The sequence below is a fragment of the Schistocerca nitens genome, chromosome 1, assembly GCF_023898315.1.
Source record: "Schistocerca nitens isolate TAMUIC-IGC-003100 chromosome 1, iqSchNite1.1, whole genome shotgun sequence".
Lineage (NCBI taxonomy): Eukaryota > Metazoa > Arthropoda > Insecta > Orthoptera > Acrididae > Schistocerca > Schistocerca nitens.
The window spans coordinates 1,111,860,979-1,111,877,738 of record NC_064614.1 but is presented as its reverse complement, the minus strand read 5'-3'; the positions used below and the strand labels follow the sequence as shown (position 1 = coordinate 1,111,877,738).

General features: G+C 43.7%; 1 protein-coding gene across 1 annotated transcript in view; it reads right to left on the bottom strand.

The window, feature by feature from the left end:
- LOC126199096 (protein obstructor-E-like) overlaps positions 1-16,424 on the bottom strand; it is an 89,805-nt gene extending 73,381 nt beyond the window's left edge. Inside the window, exon 1 of the mRNA XM_049935849.1 lies at positions 16,291-16,424. Within this exon, the coding sequence (XP_049791806.1) occupies positions 16,291-16,339 (49 nt within the window). The 5' untranslated portion in view covers positions 16,340-16,424. The remainder of the gene's footprint in view (positions 1-16,290) is intronic.
- Positions 16,425-16,760: the final 336 nt, after the last annotated feature.

Genomic DNA, 16,760 nt, shown 5'->3' with positions numbered 1-16,760 from the left:
GAAGCAGCAGAGAAATACTGCTGCTCCATGGAACGGCTACGCGTAAGTTGCATCGCAAATGCTCAAAGATTCAAGGAAGAATTTGCATGAAATCACTTTTCCTGGCGGGAAAAGCGTGACCAAGGTTGCTGTCATCCAGTAGCGGTGACTCAGGCCTGATTCAGCACCGTCGTTACAGGCGTGAATGAGATGTCGCCTTTAGTCTCAAACGCGCGAAATCGGATTTTCCGCTCCTTCAGGGACGCTGCTCGAGGACGAAAGTGTCTCGCTGTGTGTTGGGGGACGCTCTGCGAGGCATGCTAAGGAGTTCGTGACCTGCCTGTAACGCGGGGTTCCAGACCGGGCTGCTTAGGGCGAACGGGCGACCGTTCTGGGACATCTTCCAGCCACGCAGAATGTAAGACTATGAACAGTTACGTCATTATGCACGCCGTCCCGCGTCGCTATATGGTATAACTTCATAATATTATCATTAACGACCAAGATGTTGCTTTGAGGCTATAAGCCTACTGTCTAGTTTCGACCGAAAGAGTATCTTTAGTTGTACTATACATATACTGAAACATCTACGTCAAGAGAATTTTCTTAATTTTGGGAGCCACAGTTCATGTAGAATTGTCTAAATGATAACATGAGTTCCATTTGACTTTTCTATTGTTGCCTTTAGGACGCAACGAAATTGAAAAACAATTATATGGCTAAAGTATTATCATTTACATAATTTACATAAATGTTACAGAAATAATGAAAAATGTCACATTACTATAAGTATATATTGACATGCAAGCTGCGAACTAGAGAATACTATTTATTTATTTTTATTTTTATTTTATTGCCCATCTCCAGCGACACTCTGCATTAAAACGTGCAAAATACCTTTCACAATTATGTCTAGCAAATTTTTTGTAGCAACTATTTTTTGAAGTGTCATAATTTTACTTTTCCCTTTGTATACTAGGTTTTTGTCAAATGCCAACGACACTGGAGATAACATTCGAGTAATTATTCAATTATATGAGGGTTGGTAATCAATATACAGGGTGATTATAATTAAAGTAAAACTTACAAACCGCTGTAGAAAAAACACAACTGGTCAGAATGACGTCAAATTGCAACGGAATATTATCGGAGGAGGAGGAAAACGTATGGCAGAAGAAAAATAAATAGTTACAAAATACGTTTTTAATTGTCCTGAGACCAAAAACCGCATAGAAAGCATCAACCACATCGGTTTTTAATTGCCCTGAGACCAAAACCCGCATAAAGAGCATCAATCAAAATCAGATCGGATTATTAATTTCCGTGTGACTGACGCAAAACATGTTCAGTATGCTACACAGCGATTGTTGCAACAAGTTTAAATCAAGAAACAGCATGTTCCACAACTGATCGAAGTGTTTCCGGGATGACGTTCAGAATGTATTACGCAATGTGTGCTTTCAATACAGCTAAGTTTGCAGTCGGAACACTGAACACAGCGTCTATCAGATAGCCTCACCGCCAGAAGTAACGCGGATTAAGATCAGGTGATCGGGACGACCAGGCTGTAGGGAAATGGCGGCTGATAATTTTAGCATTTCCGAAATGGTGCTTCAGCAGCTGCTTAACTAGATTTGCAATGTGTGAAGGTACGCCAGTTGCATAAAAATCATCCCATCTACACATCCACATTGTTGGAGAGCTGGAATGATGTGGTTGCGCAAAAGACACTCATAGCGCTTACCAGTGACGGTACAGGTAACAGGACCGGAAGCACTTGTCTCTTCGAAAAAATACGGCCCTATGATAAATGATGCCGTAAACCAACACCACACAGTGACCTTTTCCGGATGAAGGGCTACTGGTTGATTTGCGTGTGGATTTTCGGTTGCCCATATTCGACAATTTTATGTATTTACATATCCTGTCAGATGGAAGCGGGCTTCGGCTGTCCACAAAATCTTCCGTAGCCAAGCACTGTCCACTTCCATGCGAGCAAGAAATTCTAAAGCGAAGGTCTCTCTCGCTGGCAAGACAACAGGAAGCACATGGGTAATTTTGAGTGGATAGCAAAGAAGGATGTTTCGTAGGATTTCACGCACCTTGGTCATGGTTATGTCCAATGTTCGGGCAATTCTCCGTGCACTACACGTTTGCACACCACCACTCGTCTCCTCTTGCAATGCTGAGGCCACTGCTTCCACTGGCGACGAATCATTCGTTTCCTCCCTCCACCGGTTGCACACCAAAAGAACCCGTCTTTTCGAATTTCCGAATCATTTTCTCCAGACCCATGGCAGTCATCAGACCAACGCCTTTTTTCAAACCCTTCAGTGTCCGGAACTTCTGCAGAGCGACGTGTGCACAGTAATCATACTTGTAATACAGCTTTACAAGCAGAACGCGATCATGCATTGAGACAGTCATGGCGAACGTCGCAGACGAGAAAGGATGAAGACCTCTGTCCCCCATCCATGCCGGCCGTTGTGACTGAGCTGTTCTAGGCGCTTCAGTCCGGAACCGCGCGACTGCTACGGTCACAGGTTCGAATCCTGCCTCGGGCATGGATATGTGTGATGTCCTCAAGTTAGTTAGGTTTAAGTAGTTCTAAATCTAGGGGACTGATGACCTCAGATGTTGTCCCATAGCGCTTGGAGCCATTTGAACCATTTTTTGTTGTAGTTTTTAAGTCATTTTGCTCGTTCAAAATAATGCTAGGACGTTTCATCATACACATGAAAATTTTTATTTATTCTAAAATATTATGAGGCTGCCTTTCTCAGCGGTGTGTAGAATGACAAGGGCAGGAGGGAACCTTTACCTCAAAGCAAGCAATACCGTAGTGAGAAAATCGGCGTAGGAGAACTGTAACTATGGTATGAGCACCGCTTTTGGCCAATAGCTGTTCGAAATAACTTGCTTTTGCTTGGTTCTTGGCCTGCGTATAAAAATCATACTCTCTTAGAGCAAACTATCCCTCCTGAAAAGTGTGCGACATGGCAATTCATACCATCTGAAACCACTGGACAATTTCCGTGCCTATAGAACGTATTATCGCACTATCTGTAGCTGCGCCTTAAAGGATAGCCAGTTTCACAATAAGCTATACTATAGACTGTTTCGCATTTGGTTGCATGCCATCACATTCCATCAGTTCTCATCAGCCCGTTACACCATTATGATTCTATATAGAGTCTTTAAAAATGGATACCTAGCTGAACGTCTTGCACGCTTTGTAACTCCCAAGGAGTTCGCCTTCGATCTTGATGGTGCGAATCTTTTTGATCACTGTGGTGCGCCATCTTTCACTCGGTGTTCGCGGTGCATGTTAATGGATTGTTTTGAACATTTTTTGAATGTCGACGACGTCCATTTTATGAAGCATAATACATACATCTCACAGAAGGTTGATTTATGCACCTCCCGGACTCACCTTCTGTCGACTTCCTGATGCACATGGTGAGTTGTTATCAGCTAATATTTTTTCTGTCATAATTATTAACGCAACACTTTCAAATGAGTGTTACTAAAAATTGAACTTGCAACCTCGCACTCAAGGGGTTCCTTGTGCACCACATTGTGATAGGCGATTGGTCTCAGATTCGAGACCAGCGAGGATCAAGTACCCTGCAGCCATCCATACGGCGTGCTACAGTCCGTAGTTCGTTTGAGACTAACGCTGGGATCGTTCCTTGAAGAAGCACATACCCTCTTGCGCTTTCCCGTCTGAACTCGTGCCCCGTCTCTAGCGACAGGATATTAAACTCTGATCTTCCATCCTTTCTACACACCTTGGGCAATAACTAGCGGCATGTTTCTGGTGCTACACTTCAAAACGGAAACGGCCAACCACAGGATTCCCGGAACATTTTGTGCTTCTTCAAAACAGTATAGGAAAACCCTCTCGACAAGTAAGTTCTGGAATCGCCAAGTACTCAGAGAAACTAAACTGTGTCCTTTGATCGCAGTCTGCCACGTAGAGCAATAGAATCCATTACGTATCTCTTGATTTCGATGACTCTCGATCTCAGATCGCAGTTAATGACAGATTGGACTTTGGCAGGGATTTGGTTGTAGCTTAATTACATCTCTGATTTTAATACTTGCTATAAATTTCATTACCTTCCTATGCGTCCGTCATTGATCTACAGTTTTTCCTCAAGCGTTCTACACAAAGAAATGAACATAATTTTATGTAAGTGAGATGTTTTTAATGACAGACTAGTGAAAATACGTGCGAAGTTGTCATGAGAGATACGGCTGTGGTCCACGTGGCCATCAGTAAATCTTCCTCGGCACCTGAGCATTGCAGAAAATTATCACGGAAAACTAACAACGAATAAGATAGTTCTCACACTTAGTGCATTGTGGCCGGAAAATATTCGCTACCAGTAAATTAAAGTGGCTGCCTTCCGGTTTTGCAAGCTTCCGCGTACATGCAACATTCAGTGGTCCACTAACTGGAGGAGGAAATTCGTGAACGTAAAGCGTATTTAAATAAGCGACCTAGCTACTTTGCTATTTTTATTTAAAGTTGTCAACAGTCCGGAGATTGGTTTCGATACTACGGTCCTTTATTAGCCAGGGTCCGATTAAAGGGGGTATACCGTTGCCTTCCTTCGACCTCGGATCTGACTACCCAGCTAACTACAGGAGGAACTACTGTCTGACGTTGCCTCCGAACCGTTGCGAAATGTGTAATTTTTCACATTAACAGTTGCTCACCAGAGGTGGAAGAAGTGAGTAGTAACAGAAACAAACCCCAATACACTGGAGTTCGAACCCCACATGTTTGTATTTACTTTGTAAATGAGTTAACGTTTTGAGTATTCGACTTTAAGCACGTAACCGTGAAGAAGTTTATCAGATGTGCGAAATTATTCTTAAAGTTGTTAGAAGTCGCTACATGCTCTCATTATGAAACACTGGATAAATATAGCTTAGATACTTTGTCTGCATTTTAAGCAAAAGCAAGTTTTTCACGCATCTCAATGTTTATGACGTCATATCTCCAGAACTATGTGTCGTATAGCGATATAATTTCGGAGGTTCAGTTAGTGATGTATGAAGATACTTTCTGCAAAGTGAGTAGTAAAGAAGTAATAAATCAAAACATCTTGCGCGATTTTAAAATTTTACCGCGCACCATTTTAAGCAACAGCAAGTTCTTCATGCATCTAAATGTTCATGATCTTCTTAACTATGTGTCGTACACAGGTATATTCAATAATATATGAGGATACTGTCTGCAAACAGTGTTGCGAATAAAGTCGGTAGTAAATAAGGAATAAATTCAAACATTATGCTTTATGCTGAAAAAAAAACTTGTGGTAAGGTCTTATGGGACCAAACTGCTGAGCTCATTGGTCCCTAAGCTCACGCACTACTTAATCTAACAAACTAACTTACGCTAAGGACAACACACACATCCATGCCCGAGGGAGGACTCGAACCTCCGACGGGGAGAGCCGCGCGGACCGTGAGAAGGTACCTGAGACCGCACGGTTACCCCGCGCGGCCATTTCTGCTGAAGCTTGAGTGCGAGAACAGTGGAAATGTAGTAAGCGACAAACTTTCTTCCTTTCATCATTCTATGGGGGATGTCAGCGAGAAGAAGTATCACAAAGGTTTGATATTATGTGTAAATGTTGGTGGAAGTGCTCTCATTCTAAAACACTGCATAAATAAAATCCTTGTATATGCGTGCCTTCACTTATGCTGCCGCAAGACAAACACACAGTTTCTAACTGTAATAATTGTCTCATTACGTTAAACTTTGAACACAGGATTATACCTCTTAATGAGTAGATTATGACAGCATTTTAAATTTTAAATTCGATCAATAATTACGCAAAATACTGAAAATCAGTTTCTTTGCCTATGTTTGCCTTAGACAGGCAACCTGCAACTGGAGTGGGGTTCCAGGATAGCGATTGAGTATTAAAAATTCTTCATTGGTCTATAAAATGGGGCGTGCTCAAAAGCGGACTTTTATATGATACAAAAGCAAATTCCTGTCAGATACAAGGTGCAGATGGAGAGACTGCCAATTGACCCTGAACGTAAATAAATGTAACTTCCTGGCAGATAATCTGTAAATAAGTGTAACTTAACTGCGCTTAAATTGCCGCTGTTACCCATTACTGTTCAGATACACTCTTAGAGATAAACCACTGAAAACATTAACTACCGAAAAACATTAAGAAGTAACCGCTGAAGTGAATTAAAGAGGTATGACTACATGAAACTAAATGTGGGAAAAAAAGTTTATCGACAACTGTTCTTCCCATACGTTATTCCCGAAGGGAACAGGAAAGTGGGGAATATATAGCATTACCAGAAGTTCTCTCCGCTACACTCCGTAAGGTGGCTTGTGGAGTATAGATGAAGGTGAAAAGAAGGCCTTTCTACAAGTTATTTTACGCGGTTGTTCATTTCTGTATGGATCAACGATCTGAAAATGGAGTAGCTGCACGCCGTGTTTGAAATATCAAAGTTACGGAAGCCTAGATTATTATGCCAGGAAGACTATACAAAACGACGTGGATGGTATCATAAGTACTGATCTCGTATGAGAAAGATGTCCGTGGTTGTTCTTAATCACTCTAATTCAGTTTTTAAAGCCATAAATGAAGTAGGACATTAAACCGTAGCAATAAAAAAGAAGACCGAATAGAAGATTCGGGTCTATGTTGGTTTTCCAGGAAGCAGACAAGTGTGACAGCGACAGGCGCGACAGGGGAGGCTGGTGCAAGGCAGATGTATGTAAATGAAGACGCGCCGAGTGTCGAAACAGCCGGGTGAAAGTTGTGTGGGCGCGGGTCGTAACTGCTGATTTCTCCCGTACGGCCGTCTCCTGACCTGTCCTTGACGTTAAGCCGACACGGAACCCGTTATGGAAGACTCTGGACGCGTCCAGGAGTTGACCGCCAAAGCCCGCACGTGCTTCCACCACTCCGTAGGCCCTAAAGGCGCGAAGCCCCAAGAGGTCACCAGTAACTCGGATAAAATTTCGGCGGCTTACGGGCTGAAATGGTAAACGTTGCTTTAAGCACATTACATACATTCGTCACTTTTATACAAATATATTGCACTTAAAATTATTTGGCATCTGACATTTAAGGGGTGAGAATAGCGACGTTGTCTGCAGCCAGCCACAACAGCGACGTGGGCTCTGGTGAGATACGAAATCACTTTAGAATTTCTATCTCCTACAATAATCCCGTAATAAATCTGTAATTCGAGCATGATATAGACTTCCATAACTGTAGTTCAGTGGTCTTATAACCTTCTCAGGACACTACAATAAAATTTTCAGATTAATTGCATGATTAGAATTTGAGTTATGGCTTTTTATAAAAAAGACAATAAAAAATTAAAAATTCACATTTCTGGCAAAATTTTAATCCTGCATGTTTTATTATAGTTTTCCTTAAAACGCAGCTCTTTTGCTTTACACATGCAATATTTTAGATTTGTACAGTAATAAATATGGCTGTAATGATTTTTTAAGTAAATGTTTACATTTTCCGTTACACCCCGCCTTAAGTATTACTCATCAGTCTGAAACGCTTACAAGTTTGGATTAATAGAAGAGCTAGAGAAGATCCAACGAAAAGCGGAGCGTTTCATCGCACGATCGTATAGTCCGCGCCAGAGCGGTTCGGAGATGTTCGACAAACCGCAGTAGCGGACGCTTCAAGACAGGCGTTGTGCATCACAAAACGGTTTACTACTGGAATTACAAGAGAGTACTTTCCGGGAGCAATCGGGAAACATAATACTTCTTAGCACAAAGGCTTCGTAAAATGATCACAACGAGAAAAGCCACAGAAATACAGAGGTTTATTGACAACCATTCTTCGCACGTGCCGTTTGCGAATGAAACAGGGAAGGAGGGCAAAGTAATTGGTACTGGAAGAACCTCAGCCGCACATCGTAAGGTGGTTTGTGGAGTACAGACGTAAATGTGTGGTCAGCTTTTGGTCGTCAGGTAGCCCGTCAATTTCAAAAACGCATACGTCTTGTCTAACGTGAGGCGAGGCTATTCGACTGAGCCACACTTAGTCAAGTTTATGTAATCAATCGTGATATGGCGATTTGGGTGCTTGAGCCTGATAGTGAATAGAAGTGCTTGGCTTTTGTTGCGGTTTATTTCACCTTCCTGGAAGATTTAGACCGTATGTCTTTGGAGGTGCCTGACTATACACACTACTGGCCATTAAATTTGCTACACCAAGAAAAAATGCAGATAATAAACGGGTATTAATTGGACAAATATATTATACTACAACTGACTTGTGATTACATTTTCACGCAATTTGGGTGCATAGATCCTGAGAAATCAGTACCCAGAACAACCACCTCTGGCCATAATAACGGCCTTGATACGCCTGGGCATTGAGTCAAACAGAGCTTGGACGGCGTGTACAGGTACAGATGCTCATGCAGCTTCAACACGATACTACAGTTAAAGAGTAGTGACTGGCGTATTGTGACGAGCCAGTTGCTCGGCCACCATTGACCTGACGTTTTCAATTGGTGAGAGATCTGGAGAATGTGCTGGCCGGGGCAGCAGTCGAACATTTTCTGTATCCAGAAAGGCCCTTACAGGACCTGCAACATGCGGTCGTGCATTATCCTGCTGAAATGTAGGGTTTCGCAGGGATCGAATGAAGGGTAGAGCCACGGGTCGTAACACATCTGAAATGTAACGTCCACTGTTCAAAGTGCCGTCAATGCGAACAAGAGGTGACAGAGACGTGTAACCAATGGCACCCCATACCTTCACGCCGGGTGATACGCCAGTATGGCGATGACGAATACACGCTTCCAATGTGCGTTCACCCGATGTCGCCAAACACCGATGCGACCATCATGATGCTGTAAACAGAACCTGGTTTCATACGAAAAAATGACTTTGCCATTCGTGCACCCAGGTTCGTCGTTGAGTACACCATCGCAGGCGCTCCTGTCTGTGATGCAGCGTCAAGGGTAACCGCAGCCATGGTCTCCGAGCTGATAGTCCAGGCTGCTGCCAACATCGTCGAACTGTTCGTGCAGATGGTTGTTGTCTTGCAAACGTCCCCATCTGTTGACTCAGGGATCGAGACGTGGCTGCACGACCCTTTACAGCCATGCGGATAAGATGCCTGTCATCTCGACTGCTAGTGAGACGAGGCCGTTGGGATCTAGCACGGAGTTCAGTATTATCGTCCTGAAGCCACCGATTCTATATTCTGCTAACAGTCATTGGATCTCGACCAACGCGAGCAGCAATGTCGCTATACGATAAACCGCAATCGCGATAGGCTACAATCCGACCTTTATCAAAGTCGGAAACGTGATGGTACGTATTTCTCCTTCATGCACGAGGCATCAGAACAACGCTTCACCAGGCAACGCCGGTCAACTGCTGTTTGTGTATGAGAAATCGGTTGGAAACTTTCCTCATGACAGCATGTTGTAGGTGTCGCCACCGGCGCCAACCTTGTGTGAATGCTCTGAAAAGCATGCGACCATCATGATGCTGTAGACAGAACCTGATGCATATCACAGCATCTTCTTCCTGTCGGTTAAATTTAGCGTCTGCAGTACGTCATCATCGTGCTGTAGCAATTTTAATGGCCAGTAGTGTAATTTGTGTTGCGGCAGTGCTTGAAAAAAGCAACATCATTGGCGTACAGACCAATTTCGCATCCTGCTTTTCTTGGGTATGTCGTTGTGTATAGGGTAGAGCGCAAGTCGTAGCACAGAACCCTGAGGCACTCCGCGACTCGGAGCCTATGTTACGGGGAAGATTTCATGCCCACAGCCGAAAGCGCTGAATCCGAGAATTTCAAGAAGCCAGAGGTACAACAAGTCAACTAGTGCTACTAGCGACTTCCAGAAAAGGGATACCGAATTATCAGCTGACACTTGACCACTGCAAAAATGGGATTGGTTTTGTATAATGGTAATACTGATAGCCTTTTTGTTAAAATTGAATCATTTATATGGCATTAATGTTTCGTAAATTCCTATAATTTTACGTTGAAAGTATGATTTAATATTCTTGAATCTTCGCCACGTGCTGTTGAAGTTCAATCAACAAGATTTCAAGTAAGTGTCACAATTTAGTTGCCTTTAGTTAGTATAAATACGTTCACACAATCACGCCCTTCCCAGTGAAAGCTGTCAATTGTGACCCGATCCTATTTTCTAGTACTTCAAATTACAACTGTCTTTTTAAACTGTTTCCATAGTTATTAGGATCGAATTAATAACTTTTTATTAAATAAAGTCGAAAATTTCAAGGTGATTTTCTTACTCCTTATAACGTTAATTTTACCAGAAGCCGAGGACAACGAGAGAAACGTAATACTGATTTCGTATAGGAATGCTTAAGCTTCGCAACGAATTTCTAAGGTTCCAGAGGTACCACATCACAAGACAGATAAGTGAGAAGGATAACTGAGCGTTTCAGGTGAAATAGCTCTGAGCCGCCGGCGGTAATGTCGGGAAATTCGTATCTCGGGGTTCGTAACTCCGCGCCTGCGTCTTATGCTACTTGCAAACTATATTCCCGAAGACCATAGTACTTGGCTCTCACGTCCTAGTCGCTTTATTTGCAGCACACAATACCTTCCTGACACTGATGAGACAGGGAGAAAGATGGTCGGCACATCCTAATGCGCTAAGCTATAGTCTGTTTAGTGACATGCTCTTACGAGCCATCGAAAAGACGATTTCACCGCAAGCGAAAGCCTATGTTTCATATCCATGTTTTATGCTGCGAGCGCTGTAATAGATGAACGCTTGAAAAATAATTTTAAGCTTCACTAGAAGGAAGAAGGAAGGTTGTGGCTTAACATCTTGTCAACGCCAGCGTTATTGGAGACAGGACACGTATTCCGATAGACACGAAGAAACGATGCCTGGAAGGATTAGGAAAATCTTAATCTGGCTGGACGAACTGGTATTCAACCCAACGCACTCCCCAACGAGCGAGGTGGTGCAGTGATAAGACGCTGGTTTCGTGGTCCGAAGGTCGGTGGCTCAAATACCCAACCTACCATCCAGATTTTTTTGTGAGTTCCCTAAGTCTTTTAAGGCAAAATGTCGGGATGATAGGTATGAATGGGCACGGCTGACTTCGTTTCCATCCTTACTCAACAGACTTGTGCTCCATTTCTAATTACTTCGTCATCAACGGGACTTTAAAAACCTAATCCTCCTTCCTTCCTTACTAGCTTTCCAAATACGTGTTCATCTTCTTGACTAGTATGATACCACAATCTATAAGTGAAACCGCCGTCGATAAATGACACTACTACTTACGGTACGGAATGAAAGACATCCGCTTAGGTACACTGACCAGTCAAGATATGGACTTTGGATGACTTTTCGCGTTAGTTTTGCCCAGTGTTGTACGTTTATTTTTCTACATATAATTTAAATAATATGGCAAGAGAGTCCAACTAAGCTGACATACTATTCCCGTCGTGTTTAAGACAATGGCTTGCAGCATAGCCAAAATGAAGGGTCGTCTAAATAATTTCGAGAAGAAAGAAATTGTCAAAACGACCGAAAATATTGAAATATCTCCTTTTAACAGCAAACATATTGACTAGGGACTAATACAAATCACACATCGATCAGGGTGCTGCGTTTGTTAAGCCAATGGACTAGAATTAGGGGCTTTGGAGGATTCCGATTCTCATATGTTCCCCTGAATTCCTCGAGGCAAATGGTTGAAAGCAAGCTGTAACTACACCACTGATCCCCTCCAGTGATCCTCATATTGTCGACGACGAAACTGTGAAGTCTACTTCGAATTATTCTGTCTGACTCGCATGCACTTTCACCCCACGCAGGAGGAAGACTGAAGTTTGACGTCCCGCAGGTACTCAGGTCAACACAGGCGGAGCTCACATTGATGACGACTCAGAGACAGGAAACCGACACGGAAGCATTCCGTCATTCATCCGATGGGACATTGGGAACCACGGAAAACGCAAATCTGAATGAACAGACAAGGATTTGAGCGCTGTTTCTCCCAGCATCACATTCACTATGCCCATCACTTTTTGGGTGCAAATGACTACGACAACGTGCCCTATTTGGCCAAGTATTAGCATGTGTGTGGAATCTTTGAGAATCAGTCAGTGACAAGTAGAACCATACACATTTTGATGGAAAGTGGGAGCTATAGTGCCAAATGCTCTATTGTTCAAAAGATTTTATTCGTTGAAATCCACGTTAGTGGAACTGCTGGCGTCTTATTGAATAGTGCTTAAAGTTATGAGCCCGTTGAGAGTAGCGAGGACAGGCGAAGCAAGAGCAAGCTTCCAGTGCCCTGACTTTATGTCCTCCAACTCGGACCAACAAACTTAAAATGTCTGAATCGATAGGACATACCTACTGCACACAAACAAAAAAGAATTACTGCTGCTTAAATTTCCTGCATTACAAATGTGTGCCAGACCCGAGCTTACACCTGGACTGTTTACTTTTCGCGAGCAATGCTCTTGCCTTCTGAGCCCTTCCATCAGGCCTCACGGCCTGCTTTGAAATTTGCACCAGCTTATACCTCTCCCTGATCCACCAAGTCAGGTAGGAACTCTCATGCTCACATTATTGGCCTTCCAGTTCGCGGAGAAAATACATGGCAGAAAATTGATAAAGCTCAGTCTAGGGACTGTTTTCAAAATGAATCTTTTACACTCTAACGGAATTTATGCTGTAATACAACTTCTCTTCCGGTTTAGATGGTGGCACACACCGCTTATTACATTACGAAAGTATGTGTTTTATTATCACAACGCCAAACTTCGCTCCACGAGGTACCTGAACATATCTGGCTCTGAGCACTATGGGACTTAACTTCTGAGGTCATCAGTCCCCTAGAACTTAGGACTACTTAAACCTAACTAACCTAAGGACATCACACACATCCATGCCCGAGGCAGGATTCGAACCTGCGACCGTAGCGGTCGCGCGGTTCCAGACTATAGCGCCTAGAACCGCTCGGCCACCCCGGCCGGCGAACACATCTGTAGACTACACTAGACACTGACATAACGCGAGACCTCTGGGGCCATGTGCACAGACATTTAAAAAAATGGATCAATCATGTATAGTATTTGCATTAACACTGCTCCATAGAATTTTTACAGGTTTCTTACATCGGATGAGAAAGACTGTGTACTAAAGAAAACAAGTCACACTACTAAGCTTTTATTTTATATTTCTTATGGAAAAAATATCATTCGAAAATCTTTTTCAGAAACGGATGTAACGTCCATTACATATAACTATTTTTAAAAGACGCAGCAGATGACATGAAATGCCGCATTATGGACGTAGGAACACTATGTACGCATCAGAGATCGAGAAGTTTACTGCTGCTGCCGACAAATGCTTGACTGAAGCATACGGTGCCCCTATCAGCTAGGGCAGTGGCGGGCAATAGCTTCGGCTCGGGGGCAACTCTGTGGAAGCAGAGCTTGGCTGACGGCCGCGCCTTTTAAAATTATTGCAAGCATTAGTTATCCTCGTATTTCAGAAAATATATAAAGTGTACATAAAAATTCTGACTGTCCAGGAGTGTTGCACAAAAACGATTATCGGGCCGCTGTTTACCCATACGTGAGCTAAGCTGTTCTTGTAAGAGCTCTCGGTTTTCGGGCGTGTGTTTGATTTCTTTTAGTTCTCGAAAACAGAGTTCTCGATTCATTGTAGTTCTAGACTCTTCCCATCCCTGTCTGAAAGCAACAGAATGGAATACGAAAACTACGCACTCGGCCCAGTCGGCGACCAAAAAAATGTGGAGAAGGAAACATTAAAGTGACTAAACGAATTCCTTATTCCTGGTCATTGACGATAAGTCCAATCAGAGTGCCAAATTGGAACCAAATACTGCGTGGAAAGAAAATATGCGAGTAACAAAACGTACTAATGGCACCACATATGAACATTTAATTGATGTCAGTCGGTCGCTCTCTTCGACGCCACCACATACGAACGATTTACCAGTTAACTTCAACTATTAGTTTTATTTTGAACGACTATGCGCTGTGAAGTTCTGCCGTGGTAAATGTACTGCTATGTTCAGCAGCGGTGATAGTTAATCACATTATGACACTGATTAAGAAACTGGAGTTGAGATACGTTAAAGTTATGTTGGAACGCTTTTCTTTGAGACTGTACGCATTTTTACAGAAAACGTTGAATTTTTCTTTAACGGCAAACCCATTGAGTACATCCTTCCCGTTTGTCAATTGCTGCTCAATTTATTAGTCTTATAACTTAACAACGAGTATTTAAGCTATGATAGCTGTCACGCGGAGGACCCGGGTTCGATTCCCCGTGCCGCCAAGGGTTTTTCCTTGGTCGAAGGACTGTTAGGTGTGCACTCAGCCTCGTGATGCCAATTGAGGGGCTGCTTGACGGAACACTGCCTGAAAGGTCGGCAAAACGGCCGGGAGAGCGATGTGCTCACCACATGCCCTACCACACCGCATACGCATGACACCGCAAGGTAGAGGATGACACGGCGGCCGGTAGGCATCCCTTGAGCCTCCACTGTCTGTGAAGGAGCTCGTTGACAAGTAGCTGGCTGGCTCCGGTTCATTCATACGATACAGGGAAATCAATCTAACAAGGAGATCGGTCACAAAACACGCGTGTTACCCATCCTAGAACATTGCTAAAGTGACTGGGACTCGTACGAAATAAGACTGACAGGGGATATTGAAGCTGTACGTGGAAGGATAGCACGAATGGTCACAGGTTTGTTTCACCCATGGGAAGTCGTCATGAAGATACTAAAATGGCAGTCGCAAACTACCCCGCAAAAGCCTACTTAACAAGTTTTAAGAACCAGCTTCAAATGATGAATGTGGAAATATACTATAAGCTCCTACGGATCGCGAAGACAATATTTAGACGCACTAACAGCGGCGCCAAGAAGTTTAAACGATCATTCTTCCCGGGCTTCGTATGTGAATGCATCGGGAAGACGCCCTTACAAGTGATACATCTAAAGTACGGTTTTTCACCCGTTTCCAGTGGTTTTCAGAATATATATTGTTACGACTCCTTCTTTGACTTCCACTCTTGAGAGTGGTGTGTTCCCTGAACAGCTCTACAAATTCTAACGTCCTTACTGCATGAGGCCATAACGAAACTTAACCCAAGTATACAACCTCGCTTGATAGACAAACGAGTCGCTCAAGCTATCTGCGCCGGCCACGGTGGTCTCGCGGTTCTAGGCGCGCAGTCCGGAACCGTGTGACTGCTACGGTCGCAGGTTCGAATCCTGCCTCGGGCATGGATGTGTGTGATGTCCTTAGGTTAGTTAGGTTTAAGTAGTTCTAAGTTCTAGGGGACTGATAACCACAGCAGTTGAGTCCCATAGTGCTCAGAACCAAGCTATCTGCACACACACGCGTGCGATTTACGGACAGATTGCTGCGATCCGTTGCTCATATGAGGGGAGGGGCTTTCAATAGGCTGACCAACATTTGATCATGGTTTTAGGGAGATGACCAACATCTGGCCATGATTTCAAGGGACCTTAAGGGAGATTCAGTTGCAATAAATGACAACTGTACAACTACATCGCATTTTTCTCGGAATGGCTGAAAAAAACTGGCATGCTTTGTTTTTACAGATCAGTTTTCACTGCGCGAGCACATGATGTGATGAAAACTGATTCATTTTAGACGCAAATGAAAACGTACATGAGTAATAAATAATGTAACTACTGAATATCTCTATAATCCACTTTAGCGACTCCTTGTTACTTCCTTGTGTTATTTATACGGCAGCTGCACATCGGTACAAGGTTAGCGCATCCGTGAGTTGCCACTACTGGCCGAAAAGCAAGTAAGTATCCCCCTACCATGATTCTACTAGACGCGTAGACTATGTCAATCTTTCTCCACTCGTCGCATTCCCTCTAAGCCAAACCGTCTTCTTTCCGTAGAAGCACGAACACGAAGAAGACTACACGTCGACAATCGTATCGATTATTATACGAAAAGCTTTTCGAGATCTCTCGGTCAGGGAATTTGAACTATCGATAGGCCTAGTAATTCACGGGTTCATATTGATAATAGCGAACACTGACGAAATAGACAGAAGGAACAAGCGGTCAGTAACGGATCCGGGAAAATTTAAAAAAAAATAAAAATGTGTAATTTAAGAGATCCCGGGAGAGATGGTCACGCTAGCCTTTAGGGAGTACGGAATAGTGCTTGTGCTCGAAGCGTCGCAGAATGGCCGTTAGTCGCAGCAGCGCTACTGCAGGGGGACGTGACATCTTACCCTGGGCGGCGAGCGCCACGGCTACGATCGCGACCGTCCGCCTCAACATCTCGCCGGCGACTGTCACCCGTCTTTCCCGCTCGCGCCGGCGGTTACTTAACGCAGCTTCCCCCAGGGGCGCTGGCTGCGTTATCCAACCGCGGCCGGGAAGGCTAACTGGTACCGCACGTGCGTTTCTCTTCTCATCCCGTGATTCATGGACGTCTCCGCACTCCACGTGTTTTATTTTCTTCCCGCAACCTCAGCTCGTGGAACCGTCTGGTGACCACAGGGCTCCTTCAGACAGTAGAGGGGCTTTCTTTATGACTACGCCTACAAGTCAGCTCCTACGCCTGTTACAAAATACAGTCCTACTGGCGAAGAAGAGTCGTTTCTATTACCTATCTTTCATACTAATGAAGACGATAAAAAAGTATGTCACCGGAAGGCTGTGGCTTCACATTCCACCCACTGGCTGGTGACATTTGTGT